The sequence below is a fragment of the Physeter macrocephalus genome, chromosome 6 (assembly GCF_002837175.3).
Source record: "Physeter macrocephalus isolate SW-GA chromosome 6, ASM283717v5, whole genome shotgun sequence".
In the NCBI taxonomy this organism is placed as follows: domain Eukaryota; kingdom Metazoa; phylum Chordata; class Mammalia; order Artiodactyla; family Physeteridae; genus Physeter; species Physeter macrocephalus.
In genome coordinates this window covers 20,292,521-20,319,468 of record NC_041219.1, presented here as the reverse complement: position 1 = coordinate 20,319,468, position 26,948 = coordinate 20,292,521, and the positions used below count along the sequence as shown (strand labels likewise).

Below are 26,948 nucleotides of genomic sequence, written 5' to 3'. Positions count from 1 at the left end.
CTAAAAGGGCCAGTAAGTGCCAAAGATGGGGCGGGGTCGGGACCCCAAACCCTGGCTGGTTCCTGTGCCAGTGCTGTGATCATTCAGCCCTGGAGCCCTTTGGTCCTTCAGGTCCTCCAACTTTTGGAAGATGACCTTGAAGAGTGGAGGGACGGAGTTGGGGGAAACTCGGGGGCTCAGATTTCTCAGGGGTTTGGGAGTCCCCCTCGATCCAGCCTCCAGCTTCGCTCCTCGATGTATGTTACAGCCCTGACACCCCGGGCGGGTGATTTTTGTGTCGAATCTCTGGGCAAAGACTTCTTGGCCCTCACTCCTGCTTGCCTCCGTCAGATTACTTCTCACAGACTGGAGCTGGATGGGAGGTGGAGGTATTTACTTTTAAATCTTTTATGTGTGTTCACTTCACCCTGTGTGGTTGGGCGTGGAGAGCGGAAGAGGGGGGGTTTCCAAAGCGAGTGAAATTTCCATTCCGTGGGTATTACCATGCCTGTGGGGTGGCAGCTCTTTTAGCAAGTCTGCAAATAACTATAGAACACAATAGAGTCCTCCTCCCTTCCTCTCGCTCTCTCTCTCTCTCTCTTTTTTTTTTCTTTTCCTTTTCCTGCCTCCAAACGCCTTCTTCGAGGCTGAAGCTGGGCAGGTCTCCAAAGGTGCAGCAGCCACAGCAATCCCGCAGTTCAAAGTTAAGCAACAGTTGCACAACTTCCAGCAGCTCCCTTCAGGCGGATACTAATGAGCTGAAAGCCAGGAGCATCTAAAGAGGTGAAGAGGAAGCTTCCAGGTCTCTTCCCTTCACCCTAGAAATCCAGATATCCACCCCATCCCCAGAGAACTTTGAGATACTGTCCTTGTTGTTCGCTGGCCTGGCGGACCATGGCTCCCTTTGGAAGGAACTTGCTAAAGACTCGGCATAAAAACAGGTAAAGTCCAGCGTGTGTGTATTCGGGAGATTCTGTTGTGAAAGTATGGGTTTTGTTGCAGTTAGATTCTGATGAAAATTGCTCCTGGGGAACAAAGCTCTAGGGAGTTAGGGCTAGTATGTTCACTCAACTGGTGAGGATATTGTTCTAGTAACAATGATTGCAGTAACCAGTTCAAGGATCTCTGAAAATAAAGGATGATTATTTTGACTCCTTTTTTCTCCCTTTGGCCACTTCTGGTTTCCACCACTAGCATCACCCTCTTCTTGTTTGTTGCCTTGCCTATTTGAGAGTAGTGGGATGGCAAGTTTTATTTTGCTTTAGACAGAATTTTAGTATATTATAGGAAGAGTTAACATTTTGATGAAGATATAACTAGAATTTATTAGCCACTAATTAGAACAGAAAAACAGCTGCTGATACAATCTGGAAACAATGCTTTGGCTTCTTTTTTGAGTGGGGAATTCCTAAAACCTGGAAAGTTCCCAAAGTGAAAATACTCTGTAGAGAAACTTTTTGTGAACTCATTCTTTTGAAAATCTTTGAGAAATTTAGGTGATTTTAGGTACTAAAAAAAGAATTCAAACAGCTGTCCTTCTTAATCCTTATTATTACTATTTTACTTTGATTTGATTTGCTGTTTTCAAGCAGGCAATGCCTATTGTGTAAATAAACATATTTCATACACACACACAGGGAGATGGACAAATAATTATATGGATTTGGACACCAAGCTAATCCTACCCTACCAGAAAATATTTTCTAAGTGTTAAGAATCATTCGATTTAAAAATCTGGAAAACAGTCTTCAGGAAATCTGAAAATAATACTTGGTCACAAAATGATTTTATTTGGACACACAAACATTTTATGCTTTTCATTTCTTTTTTAAAAAATTATTGTTGGGGTATAGTTGTTTTACAATGTTGTGTTAGTTTCTACTGTACGGCGAAGTGGAGTTCCCTGTGCTATACAGCAGGTTCTTATTAGTTATCTATTTTATACATATTAGTGTATATATGTCAATCCCAATCTCCCAATTCATCCACCCACCCCCGCCCTGATGCTTTTCTTTTCCAACTTTCATGCAAATAAAAGAAATGGAGCCAATCTAAATCTTTATGCTTACAATCAGAATTACTTTTTAAACGTTTTCTAATTGTCATAAAATTTAATAGGAAGAGTACAATTTTCAGAACACCTTTTGGTCTCAGGAGATGTATTGTTTACTTTGGTTCCATAATAATAAAATGTTCTGTGACTGAATCCCAAAGATTGATAACTACCTTCTTAAGCAACTTTATGTTCACATGAAGAATAAAAACGTTGGAGAGTCTAGATATTTTCTTTTCAATAAGCTATTCAAGTTTCTGAAAATATTTTCTAAAAGTCACTAGGTGGCTTTTGTTTCTCATAGAAAACTCAAAGAAGGAAATAATGAAGCATGAATTTACTTGACATTCATATGGTCATTCAACAGTTGAATTTAGATTATTAACATATTCAAGTATTCACATAAGTTCCATCTGTAGGTTCTATTTTCGAAACAATGATTGCTTTAAAAGCTAATGCTTCTAAATAGCAATCAACAACATTTTTTTTTATAAGTTCAGAAAAGTGGAATGTCACTTTAAAGATTTTGGGGCTACTTGGTTGTGAGTTATGATTCCTTGGTGTTTTAATTAATAAAATTTGAGGGCAGAAAATTGGTTGGACTTTTTACCAAACCTTGCTAGGAGCAAAAAATCGCCAGACTAAAGCAGTATTTCATATGTTTGTTGGATATATAAAATTAGAATTGTTCTTTCAGGTGATTCACTGATAATAACAATGAATACGAAAGGATCTAATTTAGTGAATAAGGCCTTATAATTATTTTTAGGTACCATTCAGTCAGCTCTTGGCTTTCTTTTGGCTTTTCCTATACCTATATCACAGGTGATAACAAGCATTGTCCTAATATCAACTTGAAATCACAAGTCTCCAAAATATATATTTGTAATAAAATTATTAGAAGTAAATAACACAGCTCTATTGTTGTATAATTGACACATAAAATCTGCATTAAAATTTGATTTTGAATGAATTAGAACATATCTAACGAAGTTTTTTAAAACCAGGTGCCTCATATTGCTCTCTTAAGCACCTCATGCCGCAGTTACTTCATCAGAAGGAAGAACTGAGTTTTGCGGTCATGGTAGAAGTTGCTGGCGAGCTGGATGTTTTCTCTTTGTAATTAGAAGTATGGTAATTTATGAATTCTGCAGAACAGGAAATTATCTTGTACTGATTTGTCTAACCTCCAATAAATATTTGAAAGGGCCCTGAAATTGGCTTGAGAAATGCTGGATATTTGAGTACATACATCTTTTTAGTTCCCAGGTGTTTCTGAAAGAGATTTCCCCTGATAATACCTGGTAACTTAAGTAGTTATTACTTGACAGCAGACAGCGCATTAGGAACAATGATTGGAATGCTCTATCCCTGGCAAAAATATCCTGAGAGCAGTGGCAGCGTGAAATTGAGCTCTAGGTTAGATCTTGAATTGTTATTCAAAAAAACTATAACCCAACTTAAAATCCACTACATAAGATGTTTTATTATGTACCGTATCAATTCGTGAAGCATGTCAAGGTGAAAATCTTAAGGATTTTTAAAAAGTTTTTAAAAGTTTGTAGCTGGTTAACAATTTTATTTACATAGCCTCTTTATTAGCTGGACTGTATAACTTAGAAAATTTTGATGTTATTTGATTGGTATGTAGTTTGGGAGATCTGATAATGGCTCTAGGTAATGCACAAAAGTATGGCTCTCTTCTTTTGATTTTAGTTCTAAAAATGAAAGAAAGTTGAAGTAGGAGTATGAGTTTACCTCTTCCAGGTGAACGTGTATTCTAGTCCTTGACAAGAGATCTCTTTGTCCCTAGCATATTGGCTTTCTAAAATAAGGCAACACGCCATCTGCACCAAGTACATGTGAAAGGAAAAAGTTCAGCATACTTCTGTGTGCTAATGTTCTTTCATGTATACTTGCTTAGGAGTTTTAAAAGACATCCCTTTGGCAAAACACACATAACACAAACAACACTGATTTCTTAAGAGTCAATTATTTGGTTTTTTAAAATAGATTGTGATTCAATTATTGTGGAGCCTGTTGTAAGGCTACACCTTCTACAGAAAGTTTGCATATCTGTTGATAGTAATTTAAAGCGATTAGTAATGTGAATGATCACCCAACGGCAAAGTAATTACTTATATGAATGGAATAGAGCCTTGGGGAGACATTTAGAATTGGCAGTGATAAGAAAAATATTTCAAGAATAAAAATGAGCAATGGGTATTAAATATGCTGACAAACAAGGCAAATTATTCTCAAAGGTTTATATCTGCAGGCTAGAATGCCCTGTTTTTATAAGTAAAGTGACTTGATATCTATAAAAAAATTGAGTATACACTCAGTGAGATCAGGGACCTCATCTATCTTGTTTCTTTCTAGATAAACAGTGAGTAGGTGCTCAATAAATATTTGTTGATTGAACAAATGAATTCAACATATACTCTCCAAATACAGCTGGTCCCCATAAAGCACTTGTGTCAGAGTAGTAAATCAGTACATTTGTGGCGAATGGATTCATGGGTAAGTTAAAGAATGAATCCATAAATTCAAGGTTGATCTCTCATCATCCCTGCTTCTAGGCTTAACTCCTTGCTTTCATATGGTTAAGGGTCATATTTGAGAAATAGATGCTGTAAGAGACTTTACTGGACTTCTGGTAGAGAACAAACCAAGGTGCAGGGTAACTCATTCTTCTCTAGGGATGCTCTCACTTCCTTTCATGCTCCTTGAATGCAACCATGTATGTATATGAGTGAGGTTTGGTGGATGACGGTAGTTGGCTACTATAGACTCCACTCACTGTTGAATGTGGAACATTTCCTCCTTCTTTGGAGGTAAGAGGGAAATACAATTGGGGAAATACTTATTTTCTCACATGAAAGGAGGATTTATGCTCTTTCTATAAGATAATTACAGTTATAAGACAAAGGGAAAATGCTAGAAACAGGCAGAAAATTATCTTAGTTAAGAACTCCAGCTCTTTAGTCACCTAGACTTTCGGTCATATCTCAGATTTGCCATTACTAGTTGTATGCACTGGGGCAAATATTTCATCTTTCTAATATGACGATAACAATAATAACAACAAGCAAGGGCAAATTTAAGTTTGACAATTGAAGGAGTTGCTCTTTAAAGTTCTGATTAATAATATCACTAAGGTCATTATGGGGCCTCGGAATGTGACTGTGCAAATGAGGAAGCCCTTATGCTTAAACTTCATTAGCTTCAGGGTAAATCCACCTCTGCTAATACTTCTTATAACACTTACTATGTGCACTGCTCTAAGTAATTTACATAATTCTTAAAATTACGGAGGGAGACGCAAGAGGGAAGAAATATGGGAACATATGTATATGTATAACTGATTCACTTTGTTGTAAAGGAGAAACTAACACACTATTGTAAAACAGTTATACTCCAATAAAGATGTTAAAAAAAAAAATTACACTGTGAAGAAGGTACTACTATTTCCCCTATTTCACATGTAAGCCCATTAAGACCCAGAGCGTGCAACAGTTAATAAGTGGCAGAGACAGAATTCGAATCCATGCTCTTAACCATTACTCTGTATGGCCTATTTAGTGTTTAGTTTTCTCATCTCTAAAATAGAGTTAATCCTAAACCATCAGAAATTTGGATTAAATCTGATTATATATAAAAATTTAGCACGGTGCCAGGACATAATAAAAGCTCAGTAAATATTCACTCCTTGTTCAGGCCTCTTGGATTAAATATGTTATGAAGTATATCTAAGTTTTTAACACCTAAACATGATATTTGTGGCTTCAAAATCTCAACCTTGACTCACTAGAACTTTTGTTCTCTTTTCCTGATCATCACTGATCTCTTTTCCTCCCTAAATACAAAGAGATACATTATAAACTACTGAATATAATTAGAAATGAGTCTATAAATGTTGTGCAATACTATCCTTGGATCTTGATGAAATATTTCAATTCTGACAGCTTTTATGTTTAATCCACACACTGCATCTGAGCAAAATTATGAGACTATTAATGATTTTGCAATGCATAGCATAGTTTAAGAGACAGTTCCTTATGTGTCTTTGTGGACTTTTGATAAGAAGAAAGGATACATAATTTGAATATTTTAGTGTTATCTTTGTCTAAAAATATGAGTGATTGAATTGGATACTTAAGGTCCTTTCATCTCTAAGCTTCTGTGGTTTTAAAATTCCCTCTGCAGAGTAGAATTTAATTCTCTGGTCCTGCTTTTTTTCAAGAAAACTTTTAAAAATAGAATTGAAGGATTTTTTTGGTAATCTTATTTTACCTAAACATGATGCATTGCCACATAACCTCCACATACCGTACCATTACGGTAAAAGTCAAATGTGTTTATTTCCAATTATAAAGAGATACGATTAGTTTATAAATTATAATATCTAAGAATTATTGAGTGTTTGCTAAGCACAATTTTAAGTTTAGTAATACAAATATAAGAATGTTAGGAGCAGCTATCTTTTTATTTTATTTCTTTAGGACTGGTAAACTCTGTGTTTTGTATTATACCAAACATGCAAAGACACCACCTCATTCCTAAGGGATTAAACTCCTAATTGAGAAAAGAGCACTATAGTTTAGTATCTCATGCATGAACTTTTTTAAAAAAATCACTCTTCCATGGGAAACTATCCTTGACAGGGTAAATAAAGTTATCTTTATAATACATGTATAAAATGAAAGTATAATCTCTTAGGAAGGCTGTTCCTCTATAGAGTAGGTGCTCACTAAATGTTTTTGATTGACTCTATGTAGAAGTATATAAGAGAGAAGTGAATGGAAATATAAAGAAAAATAAAGAAAAATAAATGGAGCATCATCACATTAGATAGTGTTTATGAAACTTCCACAGTTAGGTGACAGGCTTGGACAAGAGAAGGGAACACAACAAGGTGTACAGAAAGATGTAGGAGGGGCTGAAGCACCCAAAGCTAAGAATGATTCAGGATAATCAAAAGAAAAGAATTCAGGAAGCAGGCAGTAATATGGTCAGTTTGGTGAGAATCCAGAATCTTGCTTGGTTGGTGAAAACAGTATTTTACAATTGAAAAAAATGTTAAAGATGTGTTTATATAACAGTAATAGACTTACAGTCAACTGTAATTGACTGCTATTTGTTCTAATAATCATATTAAACTAGTCAGTGTATCAGCTTATAGAATTAAGTTATTCTACTATTTTGTGGATCTTTTAAATGGTAATTCCACTAATGCAGATAGCGGTCCAATTTCAACAAATTTTTATTCTTACTAATGATGGTATATAATCGGTAGGAATTTTGTGTCTGGGGTTTATTGATGTACTGCACAATGTATGCTTGTTGTTCTCGACCAATGACCAAGACATTTTACAGCCATCTCCAATATCTTTGGTTACTCTAATGCTCCTCATTTACTCTGACATTTGTCAATCCTTCTGGAATTCCCTGCAGTTATGGTTAACTGAGAGTACTTTAAGATCTAGCAGCAGCACATCAGTTCGGGGGAGACCACAGTCCTCAATAGTAGAAACTGAAGATACCTATTTTTAGCTCTGCCTATAATTACATTTGTGTGGAACCTACGAGAAGTGCTATTGAAAAGCCATGGATGTCTTCATGGAGTAGACATATAACAACTACAGTCTCATATGAAGAAAAGAGTTGTGCGCAATTAGAAAAAGCACTTAGGAAGCTATACTGGACCTTTGAGATTTCATATTTTTTAAGAGCACAGGAAGTTAGGCACTTTACAGCAGTGGACCACAAAGTATTAGTTTTAATTTCTTGACTGCTTGTTCTTTTACTTTAGTAGTGAAAGTCAAAGAACATTTTCCTAGAATTATTAATAATCGGCATGAAACTTAGACGAAGTTATTTTTTTTTAAATGATCATTTTTAGTGGTTCTACTTTTAGTTAGGAGACCTTGCTGTAATCACAGTATAGAGAATTAAGTAAAATGGCAGCTTGTGCTATATAATGCTTTACATAGTCTGAGCACATTATAGTATTGCTTTCTTATCTACCTTAGCATCTAAAAACAGAACATTCTAAACTATCCCACTGTATCAGGTTGGGCATCTACTTGTATATATTTCCCTTTTTGGGACTCAAGATAATGGTTATTTGATGATTTTTAAAAATTCAGAAATATCAAATGAACCTCATACTTTGAGGGCATATTAAGATTAAATGTGGGGGCTTCCCTGGTGGCGCAGTGGTTGCGCGTCCGCCTGCCGATGCAGGGGAACCGGGTTCGCGCGCCGGTATGGGAAGATCCCACACGCCGCGGAGCGGCTGGGCCCGTGAGCCATGGCCGCTGGGCGTGCGCGTCCGGAGCCTGTGCTCCGCAACGGGAAAGGCCGCAACAGAGGAAGGCCCGCATACCACAAAAAAAAAAAAAAAAAAAAAAAAAAAAAAAAAAAAAAAAAGATTAAATGTGAATCAGATATGGACCATACTTTAAGGAACTTGTTGATTAGTAGACACACAGACACATATAAATAATTAAAATACAAGGCAGGCATTTTAAAGTATCATAATAAAGTCCATGTATTCAACAAAAAAATATTTATTTACCTTATAATGTGTGCTACATGTTATTCTAGGTGCTGGGGATACAACAATGAGAAAGGCAGTCAAGGTCTCTGTTCTCATTGAGCTTATAGTGCAGTGGTGGACAGGCAGACAGTAAGCAAACAATAAATGAACAAGAAATTTCAGATAGAGATTACAGTTATAAGAGTCACTATAGAGGCGGAATTTATAGGAATTCAAAACTGAGTGTATGGGGACAATAGAAAGTATCAGGATGGAAAAAAAGATTCAGTGATAACTACAATTTGGGGTCTGAGTAAATAGGAATATAGTTGCATTATCATAGAGAACAGAAAAAATGGCAAGGGTAACTCGGGGGAGGGAAGAAAATCAGGGTGAAGAGTAAAAAAATTCAAGGTGTCACTTGAATGTTTCCAAATATTCCACCTCCAAACACGTGGTGTTTGGACACACTGCGCTGTGAAAGCAGCCTTTCATCCAACCTACTGCCATCCCTCCTGACATCCATATGGGACTGATTAATACGGAGCACACTGCACCTGGAATGGGACTTTAAAGGCAAAACACACTGGTTTCCCAGCCAAGGCCTTCACGCTGACTAATCCTATGTTAAACCCACTCATTCTCCATGAAGCATTTCACAGCCATCCTCTTAGTGAGCCTTCAGTCATTGCCTTTGGTTGAAATTACTTCCAAACAAGGCCATGACTTCCATGAGATCATATATTCTTCTGTTTAAAGACCACATTATTTTTACTTTCTTGTCCCCTAAAGAATAAAACACAGAACTATTGTACAGATATTGGAGTTCAAATAATATTTTAGTATTTAAATAAACAAAATCTAGATTTTTGGTGCAGGTAAATCATCTAGGTCAGGAGTTGGCAAACTTTTTGTGTAAAAGGACTCATAATAAATATTTGGGTTATTCCAGCCATAATGTCACTGTCTCAACCACTCAACTCTGTCAATGTGGTGTGAAAACAGACACAGGCAGTACATAATTAAATGAGCATGACTGTACTTAAACAAAATTTTATTTACAAAAATATATGGTGGGATAGTTGTAACCACCAGGCCCTAGTTGACTGAAAAATTCCCTTTATATACCTCTCCCCCAACCCCCTTCCTCCTCTCATGCTCCAAAAAATAAAAGAACATTTAACATTTATTGTCTTAGGCTCTTAGGCTTCAAAGATGAAAGAGACAGTCCAGGACCTGACTGGCAAACTAGCAAAAAATGAAGGTAGAAAATGCTACCACTCATTGTACAATGGGTTCTGTAGAAGCATCAAGAATGGGCATCCATTTCCATCTGGAGTGGTGGGAATGGGGTTATTCAGAGATAATAAGGGAATTTTCTTAGAGGAAGCAACATTTGAAACAGAGTAAGAGTTAGATGAAGAAAGGGGAAAAATGGTGTTTCAAGCCAAGGAAATAGGTTATGGAAAAGCCCAGAGTGAAAAATAAAAGCATAGCAGATACAGTTCAATCCAGTCTAGCAATTCATAGGGTGATAGATGTTACAGTGACAGCCAGTTGCCCTCACATTAGATCTGTCAGAGATCAGCAAGATGTTAGGAATAGCTAGCTCAGGGTGTCTATTACAGAGTGCTTGGCTATAAGTTGGAGGAATCAGAGCATGGAAGGAATTCTAGGAACAGGCAGGAGAGAAACAGAACAGAAGAGAGAGTAAGAGAGAGAGACAGAGAGGAGTGGGGTGATGAGGGAGAGGAAGAAAGGTAAACAAATTGAAAATGCAGGACTTGGAAACCATTTAAAGATTTTAAACAAGAAAGGTACACAGCTAGATTTGCAGTTTAAAAAGGGAGTTTATCATAATATAACATGTCCTAACTTACTACAGTAACTTATTGTAAAACTGGAAGTTGTCCGAATCATAGTAGTGGTGATAGATAGGAGGGCGCATATTTGAGACATTTGGGAGAAAGAGTAAAACAGACATGGGGACTGGTTGTTAAAGGGGAAAGAGATAGACAAAAGGATCTAGGAAGACTTCCAGTTTTCAAACTTGAGAGAAAGGGTGGGGAGATAGTGATTACATTCAGTAGGATGGGAAATCAAGAGGTGGAATAGTTTGAGATATGAGAGGAGAGGATGGTGAATTGGTTTTGATGGGCCAAATCTGAGGTGGCTGTGAGTAACATAATGATCAAATAAACATGTCAAAACAAAGTTTGGAATATTGGTCTAGAGCTCAAGGGAAAAAATAAGTAAATTTGGGAGCTATCATCATTCAGTTGGTTGATAAAGTTGTGGGTGATATTACAGTCACCCATAAGGTGTATATAATGAGACAAGAAATGAGTCATAGAAATCTGTGGGATGCCTATTGTATCAGTTATCACTTACTGGCAATAAGACATCATAAAAATTAGTGGCTGAAAACAACAATGTATTATTTGCTATGATTTTCTGAGTAAACTGGGGTGGTTCTTCTGCGTTTTACTTTGGCTATCTCACGAGCAGTGGGTTAGTCAAGGCTTAGGTTCCGAGGGGACAACTGAGATGGCTGGGTCTCTCTCTCTCGATGTGGTCTTTCATCTCAAGCTTTTTCATCAAACAGCAGTCTCAGGACAGCATAACAGGAGGAAGAAGGCAGAAGCTGCAAGATTTCTTGAAGCCTGGACTCTAGGACTCGCACACATGGTTTTTACCATATTCTATTGGCCATACTTAGTCCCAAGGTCTAGTCGAGCAAAAAGAAATAGACTCCATCTCTTAATGGAAGGAGCTACAAAGAATTTGTGGCCACCCGTGCATGACACCTACATTTACTGAATATGCAGAGGAAGCAAGGCCCGTGTCAGAACTGAGAAGAAGCTAGAAAGGGAAAGGAAGAGCCGCGGAGAGTGAAATCAAGAAGTCAAGGAATGGACTGCTGCCAGAATGGGAGGAAAAGGTCACAATGCATAATATTACAAAGAGGTCGAGGCAGATCAGTTCCAAAAATGGCACTTGGGTTTGGAGGTTAGATCTCTGATAAACCTAGGAAGAAATATTTCTGTTGTGGATGTGTGGGGGGATGGAAGTCACTTTATGGTGGTTGTTCCTGGAAAGAGGTAAACTAGAGAAAGTGACTGAGGGTAATTATTTGAATTTGTGAAGGGAAGATAGTTGAGGTGTGTATGTGGTCAAATGATGGTTGTTATAATGTGACCTGGTAGTAGGAAGGCCCAGAAGTAAAGGTAGAAGATAAAATGAGTTTAAGAAGGGATAAATTATGAAGCAAAGTCCTAGAGGAGGTGAAAGCAGTGAAATTCAGAGCATATTAAAGAGTTAAAAAATTTGGGAAAGTAAATGGATATAAGATACTTTTGATGTAGATGACCAGTATTTTTCTCTTATCAGTGATATTTTCTTTTTTTTTTTTTGCGGTACGCGGGCCTCTCACTGCTGTGGCCTCTCCCGTTGCGGAGCACAGGCTCCGGACGCGCAGGCTCAGCGGCCATGGCTCACGGGCCCAGCCGCTCCGCGGCACGTGGGATCCTCCCGGACCGGGGCACGAACCCGTGTCCGCTGCATCGGCAGGCGGACTCTCAACCACTGCACCACCAGGGAAGCCCAGTGATATTTTCAAGTAGCTCCTTTTCCTTAACAAAATGGCATGATAGGCCCTGGTATATTCTTGTTTCTAAAAGTTATTAATTTTTTGTTGCTCTTTAGGTAATTGATTTGTGACTTATGTGAAGAGCTGATTTTTTTCGATGAAGCTTCCAATTGGAAGTCACAGTTTATTACTGTTTATTATAGAGTATGTTCAGAACATGGAAATCGGGGATAAAGGAGGTCATCTTGTATTTTCAGCTATCCTACTGGATAATTCACATTCTTACATATTTCTAGTTGTCATTCAAATCTGCCAACATATTTCCGAATACATTTAGAGAGGGACGAGTAGGTGGCTGCAGGCAGATACAAGCTGAAAGCCACCATCATTAGGAAATAGCTTCCACTAAGAAGGCAAAACCAATTACGGGCTTAGCTGCCAAAAGAAGAACTAATGTTAGTAGTTGACATAGCTACAGCTATCGTTAAACTAAATATTCAGGCTAGGTAACTTTCCTTTAATAAATATGCTTTGTTATTATGAAATATTTCTTTACAAAGTATAAATCAATAAGGAAACTAGGTATTTGCCAGGCACAGGTAACACTTGGAAGTTAGCCCTAGAATTTCCAGTGAGATTAGATATTTTCTCAGCATTTCATCTAGTAAATACTACATGTTAAATATTTACATTTTGAGTATAATCAATTTCTGGAATCTGAAATATGAGCTTAGTTTACTTAACCCCCGATGGTCCCCAATACACATTCTTTTCATATTCCCTTCCCTTTTCTCTGTTTATGGGGATTATGTACAGTATTATAGCTACCCTGCAGGTATGGAATGTCTAGGGTTTTTCTTGTCCTACGTGACTGGCTTATATTATTGCTCCCTAGAAAATTAAACTGGTGTTAGTAGAGCATAAAACTAGTGATTTTTTTCTATGCGTATGTATGTATAAAATTTTAATTTTCAAGGTAGTTTTAATTTTTGACTGCCCCAATTTTTCATAGAGTGATTAATTTTCTGAAGGACTCCAATTTTAAAACTGTTTTAATAAAATGTTAATAGTCTGTGTTTTGTGAAAATTATTTGATAGCACCATTTTCATGCTTCATCTATCAAAACAGTGATCCAGAGTTTCATAGCCACCTAAGGAAAGATTTGTATTATTTGTGGCTGACACGCCCTGTGATTATCTTCCTGAGACTGCAGTACTGTGATCTCAAAAAAATGTTACTTCAGAGGGCATGTGCCATACTCTGTGTAAAATAACCAGAGTTGAGTTAGCTTGTGGGCCAGAGAGTTTCCTCACCATTTGCCTGCTTCATTAATTTTAATTTTGCTTAAACTTTATTTTGTGTGTGTATACTTTACAGAAAGAATCAAAATTGTCACTTAATATATTTTTTTTAAATTTTATGCACAGTGTAGAGGAATAAAAAGTTTTCCTTGACGCTCTTAAGGTCCCTGACTGGCTCTGAAAATTAAACCGACCAAAACAGACTAACAGGAGAAAAGAATTCAAGCTGATTTAATGTAAGTTTCGCATGACACAGGAGCCTTCCTAAGGAAATGAAGACCTAAAGAAATGGTTAAACCTGTGTTGTTTTATGCTAGGTTTAGTGAAGAGTGGACATTCATGGAGAAGTGTGTTAGGTAGGTCAAAGAATATGAAGTAAGCCTAGTAAACTGGGAGAAATTTAGCAGGGCCTGTTTGTTTGGATTCTTCTCATCCCTTTGTCTTCAGAGATAAGGACGCTCCTTTCCTTCAGGTATAGGAAGGGTATCTCTCAAGTGAGGGTGTTAGGACCTGTTTCAGGGGAGAGGCTTGGGTGGAAAGTCCAAGTGAACTTCCTGTTTCTCCCATTTCCTAAAACACCTTCAGCTTACCATATTCAATATACCAAGGTGCCATATTTTGGGGTATCATGTCTTGAATCCCATCAATAGTATATTTGGTTTACATCAAATGCCTTCAGGGTGCCTAAGGTGATCAATTTTTAAGTACAGAAAATAGCCAAAACAGGGGACTTCCCTGGTGGCGCAGTGGTTAAGAATCCGCCTGCCAGTGCAGGGGACATGGGTTCAAGCCCTGGTCCGGGATGATCCCACATGCCGCAGAGCAACTAAGCCCGTGCGCCACAACTACTGAGCCTGCTCTCTACAGCCCACGAGCCACAACTACTGAGCCCATGTGCCACAACTACTGAAGCCTGCGCGCCTAGAGCCCATGCTCCGCAACAAGAGAAGCCACCACAATGAGAAGCCCGCGCACCGCAACCAAGAGTAGCCCCCACTTGCCACAACCAGAGAAAAGCCCATGCGCAGTAATGAAGACCCAATGCAGCCAAAAATAAATAAATAAATAAAATAAATTTTTTAAAAAATAAAAAAAAATTAAAAAATAAAATAGCCAAAACAAACTTAACATAGGTTTTAAAGGTTAATATAGCTTTTAAATGAGTAGAGAACATATCATGCTTTAGAACTTCTTAAAAATAAAGTATATGTATAGAAAAAATATAAATATTAATTATCTATAGGTGCTGTGATGAATAAAATACTTTTAAAAAATCTGAATTGAATGGGCATTCAATATTTTATCCAGATGTCTACCAGGGAAACTGCAAAATAATTTTATAGTTGTTTCTTAAAAAGGTAAAAGAATTAGGAGTCTGGGTATTGACAAGCCTTCAGATTTCCAAGAAAGTCAATCATTAAATATTGTATTGATAGACTATCCTGTACATACTGACAATGTATAGAAGTAGGTAATAAACAAATGAATAAAATAAATAAATATTTTTCTCATAATGCCACAAAAGCCTTTTTTTCTCAATAGATTACTACATCTGAATCAGATTTGGTATCTTGTTTTCAGAGATAAAACTTAATGAAATATGTTGATTATTGTATTAGGCAATAGGGAGTTCGTCAGTGTGGATTCAATTCTAACTCATTTATCCAAATTATTCTTATTTTCCTTAGTTCCACATTATCCTTATTTTCCCCCACTTATTAGCTGAGGGTGGTATTGAACAAGTCCTTAATCTCTTGTGTCTCAGCTTTTTAATCTGTGAAATGGATTTTACTATAGGACCTGATAGGTGACAAAAATTATATGAGGTAATATGTATAAAGCACTTAGAACAATGTCTGGCACATATTAAGCATTCAATAAATGTGAGCTATTATTATCTAAAGTCTCCTTTTACACACATCCCATTGTTTTTCTCCCTAGTCACCTTACTATTGTTTTCAAGTACCTTTTCCTCAACTACCAGGCCCAGACATATTCATGTTAAGTAAAAATCTGAAAGGGTCTTCCTTACAGACAAGCTCCAAATCAGCATCCTGTCCCAAATGAAATCTCTTGAAGCTCTTTTACCTAATCTGACTTTCTTCAGAGGGTTATGGGAATTGAGAATGAACTGAAGACGTTGAGGTCAACTTCTATGTCTTATTATTGTTTATTAAATATTACTCAACTTTGATTATTATTGTTTTCATTCTTTAAATTTTGTAGCGTATTTATACAGAATGTATCTCATGATTTCCAATAATGTTTAAGATGGTCTTGAATTTTTAAAATCTCTTTCTCTCTAAACATATCTTTTCTCCTTCCTATGTATGACACATTTCTGAACGTAAAGATCATCTTCTTTTTCGTTTTTAAATTTACTCCCTTAGTATTTATTCTTTCTTTTTTAATACATTTTATGTGTAACATGTGATGTGTATCTAAGCGTTTTTACACAGAAATGATATAAGTTTTACATACTTTTTAATTTTTCAACATGAATAGTTTTACAGTATATGAATGTAGATCTTGTTGGATTGTTAATAACAAACAATGCTGGATGAACAGTTTTATAAATGAATTTTGATGCACTTTTTTTTTCTTATTAGTTATCCATTTTATACATATTAGTGTATAGATGTCAATCCCAATCTCCCAATTCATCACACACACACACACACACACACACCCCGCCACTTTCCCCCCTTGAGATCATCTTATTTTCTGTAGCATTTTACCCTCAGCATTTGTTTACATTTACTAAAACTACAGTTCTGTTAAGAAATGAATGTTGAATCCAGTTATAAAAAGTTGTATACCATAATTCAAAAGGACAATTTATTTGGGGGATAACTAACTTAGAATGTATTCAGTTGATTTATGTAGAACTTTTTTATCAATCGTTTATTTAAACTTTTATCTTTACCAAATTCTGTCTTGAAATTTCCATGTTTGGGTCATTCCTTTTCTCTTATTAAAAGCCAATTATAGTATACAAATTATAAATTTTTCTCTTACATAATAATAGTGAAGCTAAGTAATTTATTACCTAAACTCACTGTAGTTGTACTGTGATAATTTTGATTATTGGGAAGAGATGCTATTAAATTTGGAAGTTTGATCTTTTAGTTTGAAAACAGCCATGACATGTAATTTAAACCTTCACCATCCAAACTATTTATGGCATCCTCAGTATTTTAAACTTCATAATTGGTATAGAGCTGGGTTTGTAAATTCAAATACCAGTTTATAACATTTGGTATGGAACATGATTTAGTAAACTTGCTCTTTATCGTCACCCATCTTTATTCTTTAATTAATTATATGCTTTTATTCAAAGCAATGTGAATTTCTACAAGGTATTGTTAGATTTGAGCCTGCAATAAATATACTGAAATCAAATTTCTTTTATTACTGTTTTATTGCTCCCATTCCTAATCATCGTTTCTGAACCTTGCATTGTTGAGTTAGTCTATTCCAAGTGTTATTTACTGACATGTTTTTGATATGAGTGCCACATATAGTGGGTTATACACTGAAGAGTTATATAGACTGGATCTCATTCCCTGTGATAACTTATTTGGGTAAGATGTCTTGAGAACAGACTGCCTAAGAACGGTTTTTATAATTTCACAGACATCTATGTTTTCCATGAAAAATCTGACTATTATGAGGCATTAAAATCTGTTCCCCACTGGATCAGAATCTCTATGCAGGATGTATTTTTTTCTCTGTATTGTAATTTTTTATTACATTTATCAGAATACAGGATACATAAATGAATAACATATATTGTATTAATTCTGGTTCTGTTCCTTGCTATGGCTTTGAATTGCATGATGATATCAGGTAAAATAAATGTATGTCTTTTGAGGAGTATAAACATGTTTTGAGGTTTAATCAAAATTTCAAAGGGAGTTAATTGTATTACGTGTTAAGAAAATATTAAAGAGACAATTCTCACTTCCCTATGGAATGAGAAGTTTGACTGAAAAGCATTAATTTAATTTCAACTGCATGGGAAAAACATACTAAGACAATATCTTAGTTTGGCCGAAAGTCTGATAAAATATAGAATAATAGAAACTCTTGTTTTGTATTCAGCTATCAGAAAGCACAAATAACCAGACTTTTTAAATATAGTGTTGCATGCCAGTTCATTTAATAATGGTGACTTCAAGACAGCGTTATTTTCCAGAGTGTCTTCTGAATAACCAAAGCAAGAAAATGTTATATTCAATGTAGTTTTATTGCTAAGGTATTTTAAAGGCTGTTTCTGACTTATCTAGGCATATCTTACATGCCTGCACTACCCCAAGCCTTAACCAGGTGATAAGAGTTTTTTTTTTTTTCTCATTTCCCAAGGTTATCTCTGGGAATTTTCCTTTGGTCCTCTAAAGACTGCAGGTATTATCTTGACCTACTCGTCCCCTAAACTCAAGGTGTCTCAGAATCTTCATTCCTAATTCTGGTCTTTGTCCCTTCTGTCCAGGGCAGAATAGACTGCAAAGAATAGACTGCAAAAAAGGGAGAAATATAATGAAACCCTTTCTGCTGACTTCCAACCCTCACCATGCCCTGGCACTGCACTGGTCGCCTTGGCCATTTCTGTCATGTCATTGTATTCACACATCTTTTCACCCCACTGTCCATTCCCCATATCTGGTGGCCAGACACTCAAATACTATTCTTAATGAAGAAGGAAGATTTACTATTTCTTAATGAAGTCTGTGAATGCAAGTTTTTTCCTGAACTAAAATTAACCCTATTTTGAATATTTGTGTTTCTATAGCATCTTAATGCAAATATTAGTATTCCTTAGGACCAGCTCTGGGATTAAGAGGGAAGTCCAGTTAGGCAGATTAATAATAATAAGCATAAAGATTGGCTATGGGGTAAAAGGAGAAAAAGTTCCATTTGCATTCCATTAAGTAGAATACCAACTTGCATTGTTTATTTTAGTCTACTTGAGATTGGAAATGTCTCCCTTATTTGTTATTTTTATTTTCATGTATTTTACTCATAGATTCTCCAGAAGATGTAAGAAGAAAAGGCTATAGATAAAGCTGTGATGAAAGTATATTATGTTGTAAATATGGATCAGGATTCCTCAACAGCACAACTGTTGACATTTTGTCTAGATCATTCTTTGCCCATGCTAGTAGCACCCCCAGACCCTAGTGTGAAAAGAAATGTCCCCACACATTGCCAAATGTCTCTTGGGGGGCAAAATCACCCCTAGTAGAGAACAACTGGTTTATAAGGAGAGTATTCAGTTTAAATAATAAGTAATGGTAATAAAAAGGAAACAGAACTGTCTTCGGGCATTGGGCCAACATTCAGATATGCCCCCAATATGCCCCCAAAGCTTCACAGGTCTTTGTCCTTTAATCTGTTGGAGACTTGTGCATCACTATTTGCAGACACAGGTGCCACCAATAGCTTGGAACTGAAAAAGTTGTAACTCCTGATTTCCAAGCATGGAATATGATTCTGCAGAGAGCCAAGCAATAAGAGCATTTCAGAGTCACTCCTATATATGGCAGCTAGATTGTGTTACTATCATACTTTCCAGGCTGGCTTAGGAAACAAAGAATTATAACATAGGTTCTATGGAAAGATGCACTCAGAAATCCAAATATTTTCTATAAATACCTATGGATTGCTAGTTTTCATATACTGTATTTTAGAAGCATATCATAATGTAATTATTCTTAATTAATAATTTATTATTTTGATGATTCGTATTTTTTTGAAAGTAGGGGTCAATATGAAATATTTGTCCTGATAAGTTTTTGGTGTTTTTTTTTTGTTTTTGCGGTACGCGGGCCTCTCACCGTTGTGGCCTCTCCCGTTGCAGAGCACAGGCTCTGGACGCGCAGGCTCAGCGGCCATGGCTCACGGGCCCAGCCGCTCCGCGGCATGTGGGATCTTCCCGGACCGGGGCACGCACCCCTGTCCCCTGCACCGGCAGGTGGACCCTCAACCGGGGCACGAACCCCTGTCCCCTGCATCAGCAGGCAGACTCTCAACCACTGCGCCACCAGGGAAGCCCCTGATAAGTTTTATACATCAAATTTCAATTAAACTTTAATGTCTGCGATACTAGGAAGAAATATTGAGTTATTCTCCTGGGCCCCAACTTCAATGCCTTTTATTCTTTCTGGACAACTGAATAAAGGTAACCAAATATTATCCATTTACCTTTATTTTTCTCTGCCTTCACACAATCTTTTTTCTGTAAATACTTATTTTGTGGGATGTTCAATTTTACATCAAAATATCCTATTTAATACTTTATCTTAAGACTTCCAGATTTAAATAGTTGATTTATTCCCTAGTGCTTTGTGCACCATACTCAGTGAAAGTTTGTTGAAGAAATATTTAATTGTATGAACGTTGCATTTGTAATTCCTAGCCAACTCATCTTAATTCTGTGTGTTTTTGTGGTATTAAAACTAATCATCACTGGAGAAATATTTTTAAGTTCCTGATTGATAACAGAGTAAATGCAAAAAATTCTCACAAAAATTCTCATATATTTTCACTCTATTTCAGAATAAATAAGGAAAAGTGCCTGTAAGTGAGGCTGACACACGTTATTGAAGAGCTTCATTTGGCATATAAGTTTTCTTAATTGTCTGATGAACATACTCTAAAAAGGCAAAAACTGAATCATGAAATAGTCGTAGAAGAATAATCAGATAAATATATGTATATATTTATTTTCAGTGTATATGCTTCATGAACACACTCAGTCAAAATCAGAGAGCTACAAATCAGAGAAAGATTAAAAGCATTCTCAGCTCAGCTGTGATCCAAAGATTATATTAATGATCTTTTTAAACATCTCTTATTAGCTAAACAGTTGTGTTATATTGGAAGTGTACATGCAAAAATATTGACCAGTCAAAGCAGGTGAAAAAATATTGTGGGATAGGTTGGAAAATATTTATAAAATAATATTGTTAACTACTGTAGCAAGCTCAGTAAAGTCACTGAATAACAATACTAAAAACACTATACCCTTCTCTGCATTAAGTAATAATAACAGTAATTTTACCATTAGAGTTAATAACCTATATTTAGCCAGTACATTTTTTTACAATTTTCAAAGCACTCTTTTCCTTTCACTTATCTGATATTTGAAGCAATCTTGTGAGAAATGTGAGTCAGATATATATATACTGCAGTATTACAGTGAAGGGTACAGGGGAGTAGAAAAAAAATGATTTATCAGAATTCAAAATGAATTAGTGATAGTTAAGTTAGTGATAGTTAAGATGAAATCATATTTTAAAATATCAAGGATTGTTCCCACCATATCTATTTTGCAAATCTTCACAAATAAATCTTGTTAATGTTTCAGAGGGAAAAAAAAAAGATTTTAAAGCATTAGATAAAAATGGGTACTGTAGCATTATGAATGTTTTTTATTTTCTTCTGTATATGTAAATAATTTTCAAACATATTTTGTGATTATAAACTATTTTAAAATAAATTAAACAGAGCATGCTAAGGAACAAAACAATTCTTCCATGAGAATCTTAGGATATATTAATATTATCAAATTTAATAAAGTGTTTAAATACATACACAATTTTTTAAAGTATGTGCATGAGAAATGTCATAATGTATACTACCTAATCATAGATGTAGTATAATATATATTTAGAATGTGTAGTAAAACCTGTTGAACAGTGTTTCAAATTACTTTTAATTCAGTTTCCAATGACTAAAGCGTAGTTAAAGATGATTGGGTACAACAGTTATGTGTTGGTGGGAGTCACAGTTTAGATATCAAGAGCATTTTCTCTTTTCTTATGAACCATTCTTGAAATAAACAAACTAGTTCAAATCAAGACAAAACACAGCCATAATCTTATTCAATTGTTAATACTATTTCATCGTAAACTTTCTTAAGCTTTATTGGTTTTTGTGTGTTTTGATCATAAGCAAAATTTGAGGTACCCTACGTAACATTATGCAAGGCATTTTAAAACATTTTATGTCTCCTTTGTTTCTGCCTCCCTGAAGTGGATGTTAAAGAAAATATCCTTGCTATATGAAACCGTGACCTGATTAAATTCTGGTTTATCAACTTTCATATCTACTTTCTAATTGTATACATGAACATTTATCAAATTAATCTAAAATTTAAACTGGTGTGAATTAAATGTCAGTGTGGTAGTTACTTTATTTTGATTAATGTAGTATTTTTAGGTAAATGCTTTTACCCTATAATGTAACATAGAAGTTATAAATTTTGAATCCTCTAATCCAAGCAGTTCCCAATTTATAGCCAGTTGCACTGTAAATAACCTATACTTGTGAACAGCTATCATATTCCTATATAGCCTCCTATCTTGATGTCCACCTGCTGTTACTTTCTCCAACAGTATCTAGAGAGAACTACTCCTGCAACCTCCATCCATGTTAACCTTACATCTGCTGAGAATCTCTTTGTCTCTACTCCTTTAATATTACAGAATCAGATACATGGGACTCTCTCAATACTTGCCTTTATACTGGATGTTCGAAGAAAAGAATGATAAAGTTGAAGGAACCAAATTTATACTTTACCTAAAAGCATTCAAAACGGGGATTTCATTGATTATATAAGGTGGAATTTTAATTTTATAGGAAAAATGCACTGAGTTTCAAGTAATTAAAAAAATCACATTTGAAATGTAATCAGTTCACAAATTGGGAAATATTTGTGAGTGGGTAGTCATAATGGCTATTGTAATTTATTTTCAGGGATTAGTTGTAGGTTAACATCTAAAGCCAGAGTTGGAAGGAACACTTCTACTTTCTAGCTTTGTGACTTTAGGCAAGTTACTTACCCTGTCTTTATCTCAGTTGCCTTTTCTGTAAAATGGGGACGATATTAGTAACTACCGTGTACATAAGTAAAATCAAGAATGCTGCAAGCCAAGAAATTTCTAAAATAAAAGTAACTTTGTTGGATTGGAAATAGTAATTATCAACAAACATATTCCAATATCCAGAAAAAATTTAATTTGCACCATTAAGTAACATTGAGTGAGCAAAGGTAAAATATGAAAAGAAAAAAAAATTAATCAGATCAACAATAAAGTTATTTATAAATGGAACTAAAACACTGGGATAAAAATAGAAAATAGAAGTAAATTATTGGCATATGTGGTTATATGAATTAAAGCTTTATGATTTTTCAGTCTTTATGTGGTTATAGTATGTTCTCTGGGAAGTTTAAGATCCAGTAAAAACCTTTATCCCTTCCTTCCAATAAACATACACAGAAGCAAAGCAGAGCAAAACAAAACAAACACTAAGTCATGCAATGGACGTGTTTTTTATTTTGTTGCATTAGAATTGGAGGTTATATGTCTCAACTGCTAAATTTGAATCATTAGATAAGTTTGTTACATTATATTACATAACAAACCAAATTATCTAGTGTAAGTTTGTATTTTTAACCTTTGTTATATATGTGTTTGGGGATGTCATTACTTATACTAGATAGTAAATTTCCAAAGGTTGGGAAGGGAACATTTTATTTAGTCCCAGCTCTAGAATTAAATTCCTTACTTATATCAGATGACTAGGTTTACATGGATGTGGGACCAAATGAAAACAATTATTTTGAAAAAGTAGTGATTCTATAAGATTCCTAAATTGGTTTATTTTTAATATTAATTTTGCATCTTTTATATATTTCTAATTTTTTTAATGAAATAATATCAGGGCTCATCAGTCTAACATTTGGGAACTGCTGATGTAATAAGAAACTTAGCACTAGGACTGACACGTGTTTCCTTCCCAACCCAAGCAGTGTTTCCCACAATAAGCCAGGGATACTGTCTAATAAATCATACAAGTCTTTCTATGATCCACAATCCCATGACAGTGTCAAACACAGAGGAGGTGCTCAGCAAATATTTGTCGAATGAATGAATAGAAACTCAGTTGGAGCCATACTATAAAATAAACACAGTTTTCAAAATCCTAAGCCTGCTACAAAGTAGAATTAAACATGATGAAGTTTATACTAGGTATGGAAGATTTATTGCCTACATTCAATAAAGAATGGTCATTACTTTTAAACATGCTCAGTCAAGTGGCAGAAGTTTTTGAAAATTATCTGGTTTGAATGATGCTTGTAAAAATTCCTCAAAAATATTTAGAAAATAACTGACTCAAGAAAATACAAGAACGTTTAGAGCAGACTTTTTAAAAAAAGGGGTTTGGAACCAGTTGGACTGTGAGGCTATTAATAAAGGCACTAATTTTCTCATATGTCATATGGAAATAATAATATCTTTCTTGATCGTGCATAATGACTGTCAGTGTTACATAATCCACATGAGCTGAAAACTAGCAGATCTCTAGTGGAAGCTGTAATATATAAGAACTTGCTCGGGCTTCCCTGGTGGCGCAGTGGTTGAGAGGCCGCCTGCCGATGCAGGGGACACGGGTTCGGGCCCCGGTCCGGGGGGATCCCACGTGCCGCGGAGCGGCTGGGCCCGTGAGCCACGGCCGCTGAGCCTGCACGGCCGGAGCCTGTGCTTCGCAACGGGAGAGGCCACAACAGTGAGAGGCCCGCGTACCGCAAAAAAAAAAAAAAAAAAAAAAAAAGAACTTGCTCCTTCCAAAACAAGAGAATCCCAATTAGAGCAGGCATCCTGGAAGTATTGGGGAATTGTCATGTATGTCCTTGTTATTATTCTAGTATACGTAAGGACTTCCTGATCCCTGCTTCCCAGTCTTCACAGCTGCAGTGTAGAGCTGAAGCGTTTATAACTCATGTGTCATCCTTAGCTACAGACCCAGAACTGATGTTTCCCGAGCCAGAAAGTGGAACAGGACGTAGGGATTACTCTAAGGAGATAGCAGTAGGGCTTTTATATATATGAGAGTTTTGTCAGCTAAGGGAGGCATCCAGGCCAGTCAAAATCCTTTATTACTGCATCGAAGCAGGAACAAGGTTAATAAGAAAAAGGCACAGGAGGTAACACATTTCCACATACTTTTCTCCATGGCCGACCATTGGGAAAAGTCCTTCCTTGACCAGTTGGGTGCTCTAATGAGGCGCTATGGTTCCATTGCTATCAAAAGCGAATTTATGTTATAAAGTTCCTCTTTAAGAAGTAGTTTGTGATTTTTTTCCAATTCAATCCACACATCTAAACCATCAAACTTGTAAACTTGTTTTTACAGTGTATCTGTTAGAAGTATACTCTGGAGCCAGCTTTCTTCCTTGGGTTGAATCTTCACTTGTGTCACTGCTAACTGGGAATTTATGTTCCTATTCAAATGTCACCTCCTTAGAGAAGTCTCTCCTAAGCTTTTTAAATAAAGTAGACCTCTCCTTAAGTAATTCTCTATCCCTTCATTCAGTTTAACTTTCTTCCTAGCATTTACCACTATCTGATATTATATTAATTACACATTTATGTCTGTGTCCTTGTCTCCCTTGTTTATTGCTGTATGTTTAGCATCTTCAGACATGTCTGGCACATGGCTGGCATACAGTAAATACTCGTAGAATTAAAGAATCACTAATTTCAGTAATGGACTATTTTCAACTCTATGACTTTAATAACATCCTACTTATGCTTCCATGGTTATTCCCCAGTCCTAAGGCTCCAGCAAAATAGTCTTCTTCTACTTCTTATTAATCTCCACTTTGATTATTGTCTTAACTCTGCCAGTTCTAACTGTAGTTATATTGTGGCTGACTTCTAAAGATAAAATAGCCTCCGTTGTCTTTGATGACAATTTGCTCTTTCCAGAGCCCACTAGGAATTAAAAAGGAAATTGAGATATCTTTCATGGTCTTAACTTTTTTTTCCTTGCCATAAAACTTCTGATCCTTATGCAGTCTCAACCTCAAAATGCATCTCTCATTAAGAGTAAAATCTAGAAAGGGTATTAAAGTTAAATCATCTTTCTGAGTTTACTCAGGTGATGACAGTAATATAATGTACTTTGTTTTTCTTTCAGATCTCCAACTAAAGACATGGATTCAGAAGAGAAGGAAATTGTGGTTTGGGTCTGCCAAGAAGAGAAGATTGTCTGTGGGCTAACCAAACGCACCACCTCTGCTGACATCATCCAGGCTTTGCTTGAGGAACACGAGACTACATTTGGAGAGAAACGATTTCTTCTGGGGAAGCCCAGTGATTACTGCATCATAGAAAAGTGGAGAGGCTCTGAACGGGTTCTTCCCCCACTAACAAGAATCCTGAAGCTTTGGAAAGCATGGGGAGATGAGCAGCCTAATATGCAGTTTGTTTTGGTTAAAGCAGATGCTTTTCTTCCAGTTCCCTTGTGGCGGACAGCTGAAGCCAAATTAATGCAAAACACAGAAAAACTGTGGGAGCTCAGCCCAGCAAATTACATGAAGACGTTACCACCAGATAAGCAAAAGAGAATAGTCAGAAAAACTTTCCGGAAACTGGCTAAAATTAAGCAGGACACAGTTTCCCAAGAGAGAGATAGTATGGAGACATTAGTTCATCTGATTATTTCCCAGGATCATACTATTCATCAACAAGTCAAGAGAATGAAAGAGCTGGATCTGGAAATTGAAAAGTGTGAAGCTAAATTCCACCTCAACCGGGTAGAAAATGATGGAGAAAATTATGTCCAGGATGCATATTTGATGCCCAGTTTCAGTGAAGTTGAGCAAAAACTAGGCTTGGAGTATGATGAAAACCAGATTCTGGAGGACCTGAGAGAAAGTGATGGAATTGTACAGCTGGAGGAACGACTAACTTATTATAGGAAGCTCATTGATAAGCTCTCTGCCGAAATAGAAAAAGAGGTAAAAAGTATTTGCACAGAGATAAATGAAGATGTGGAAGGGGCAGCTGCAAGTGAACTTGAAGGCTCTGATTTAGAAATTGTTAAGTGTGATTTGGAGAAAAGCATGAAAGCTGGTTTGAAAATCCATTCTTACTTGAGTGGCATCCAGAAAGAGATTAAATACAGTGACTCACTGCTTCAGATGAAAGCTAAAGAATATGAGCTCCTGGCCAAGGAGTTCAATTCCCTTCATGTTAGCAACAAAGATGAATGCCAGCTAAAGGAAAACAGAGGAAAGGAATCTGAGGTCCCTACCAGCAGTGGGGAGGTTCCTCCTTTTACTCAAAGAGTATTTAACATGTATTCAAATGACACAGACTCGGACACTGGTATCAGCTCTAACCACAGTCAGGACTCAGAAACAACTGTAGGAGATATGGTGCTGTTGTCAACATAATTTGAATGGCTTCTTTCTGACCTACTTTAATGTTGTTCGTGTTGGTTTAATTCAGTAGGAAACTTTAAATATTCCGTTCTGCAAAAAAAAAAGGAAATCATGTTAAAGTGTTCGGTAGTTAATAAGAACTAGAGAATTTTGTAAGTTTGTTTTTGATTTCAGAGTTCCAATGTGACCTAATTATTGCAAGTTCAAACAATGAACTCTTTATTAAGAGTGCAGCACAAATAGC

General features: G+C 36.0%; 1 protein-coding gene across 1 annotated transcript; it reads left to right on the top strand.

Moving 5' to 3' along the window:
• Nucleotides 1-757: 757 nt before the first annotated feature.
• On the top strand, nt 758-26,948 carry RASSF9 (Ras association domain family member 9). Its single transcript, XM_007109650.3, has 2 exons — nt 758-920; nt 25,456-26,948. The coding sequence occupies exons 1-2, from the start codon at nt 874-876 to the stop codon at nt 26,714-26,716; spliced, it is 1,308 nt and encodes a 435-aa protein (XP_007109712.2). The 5' UTR covers nt 758-873; the 3' UTR covers nt 26,717-26,948.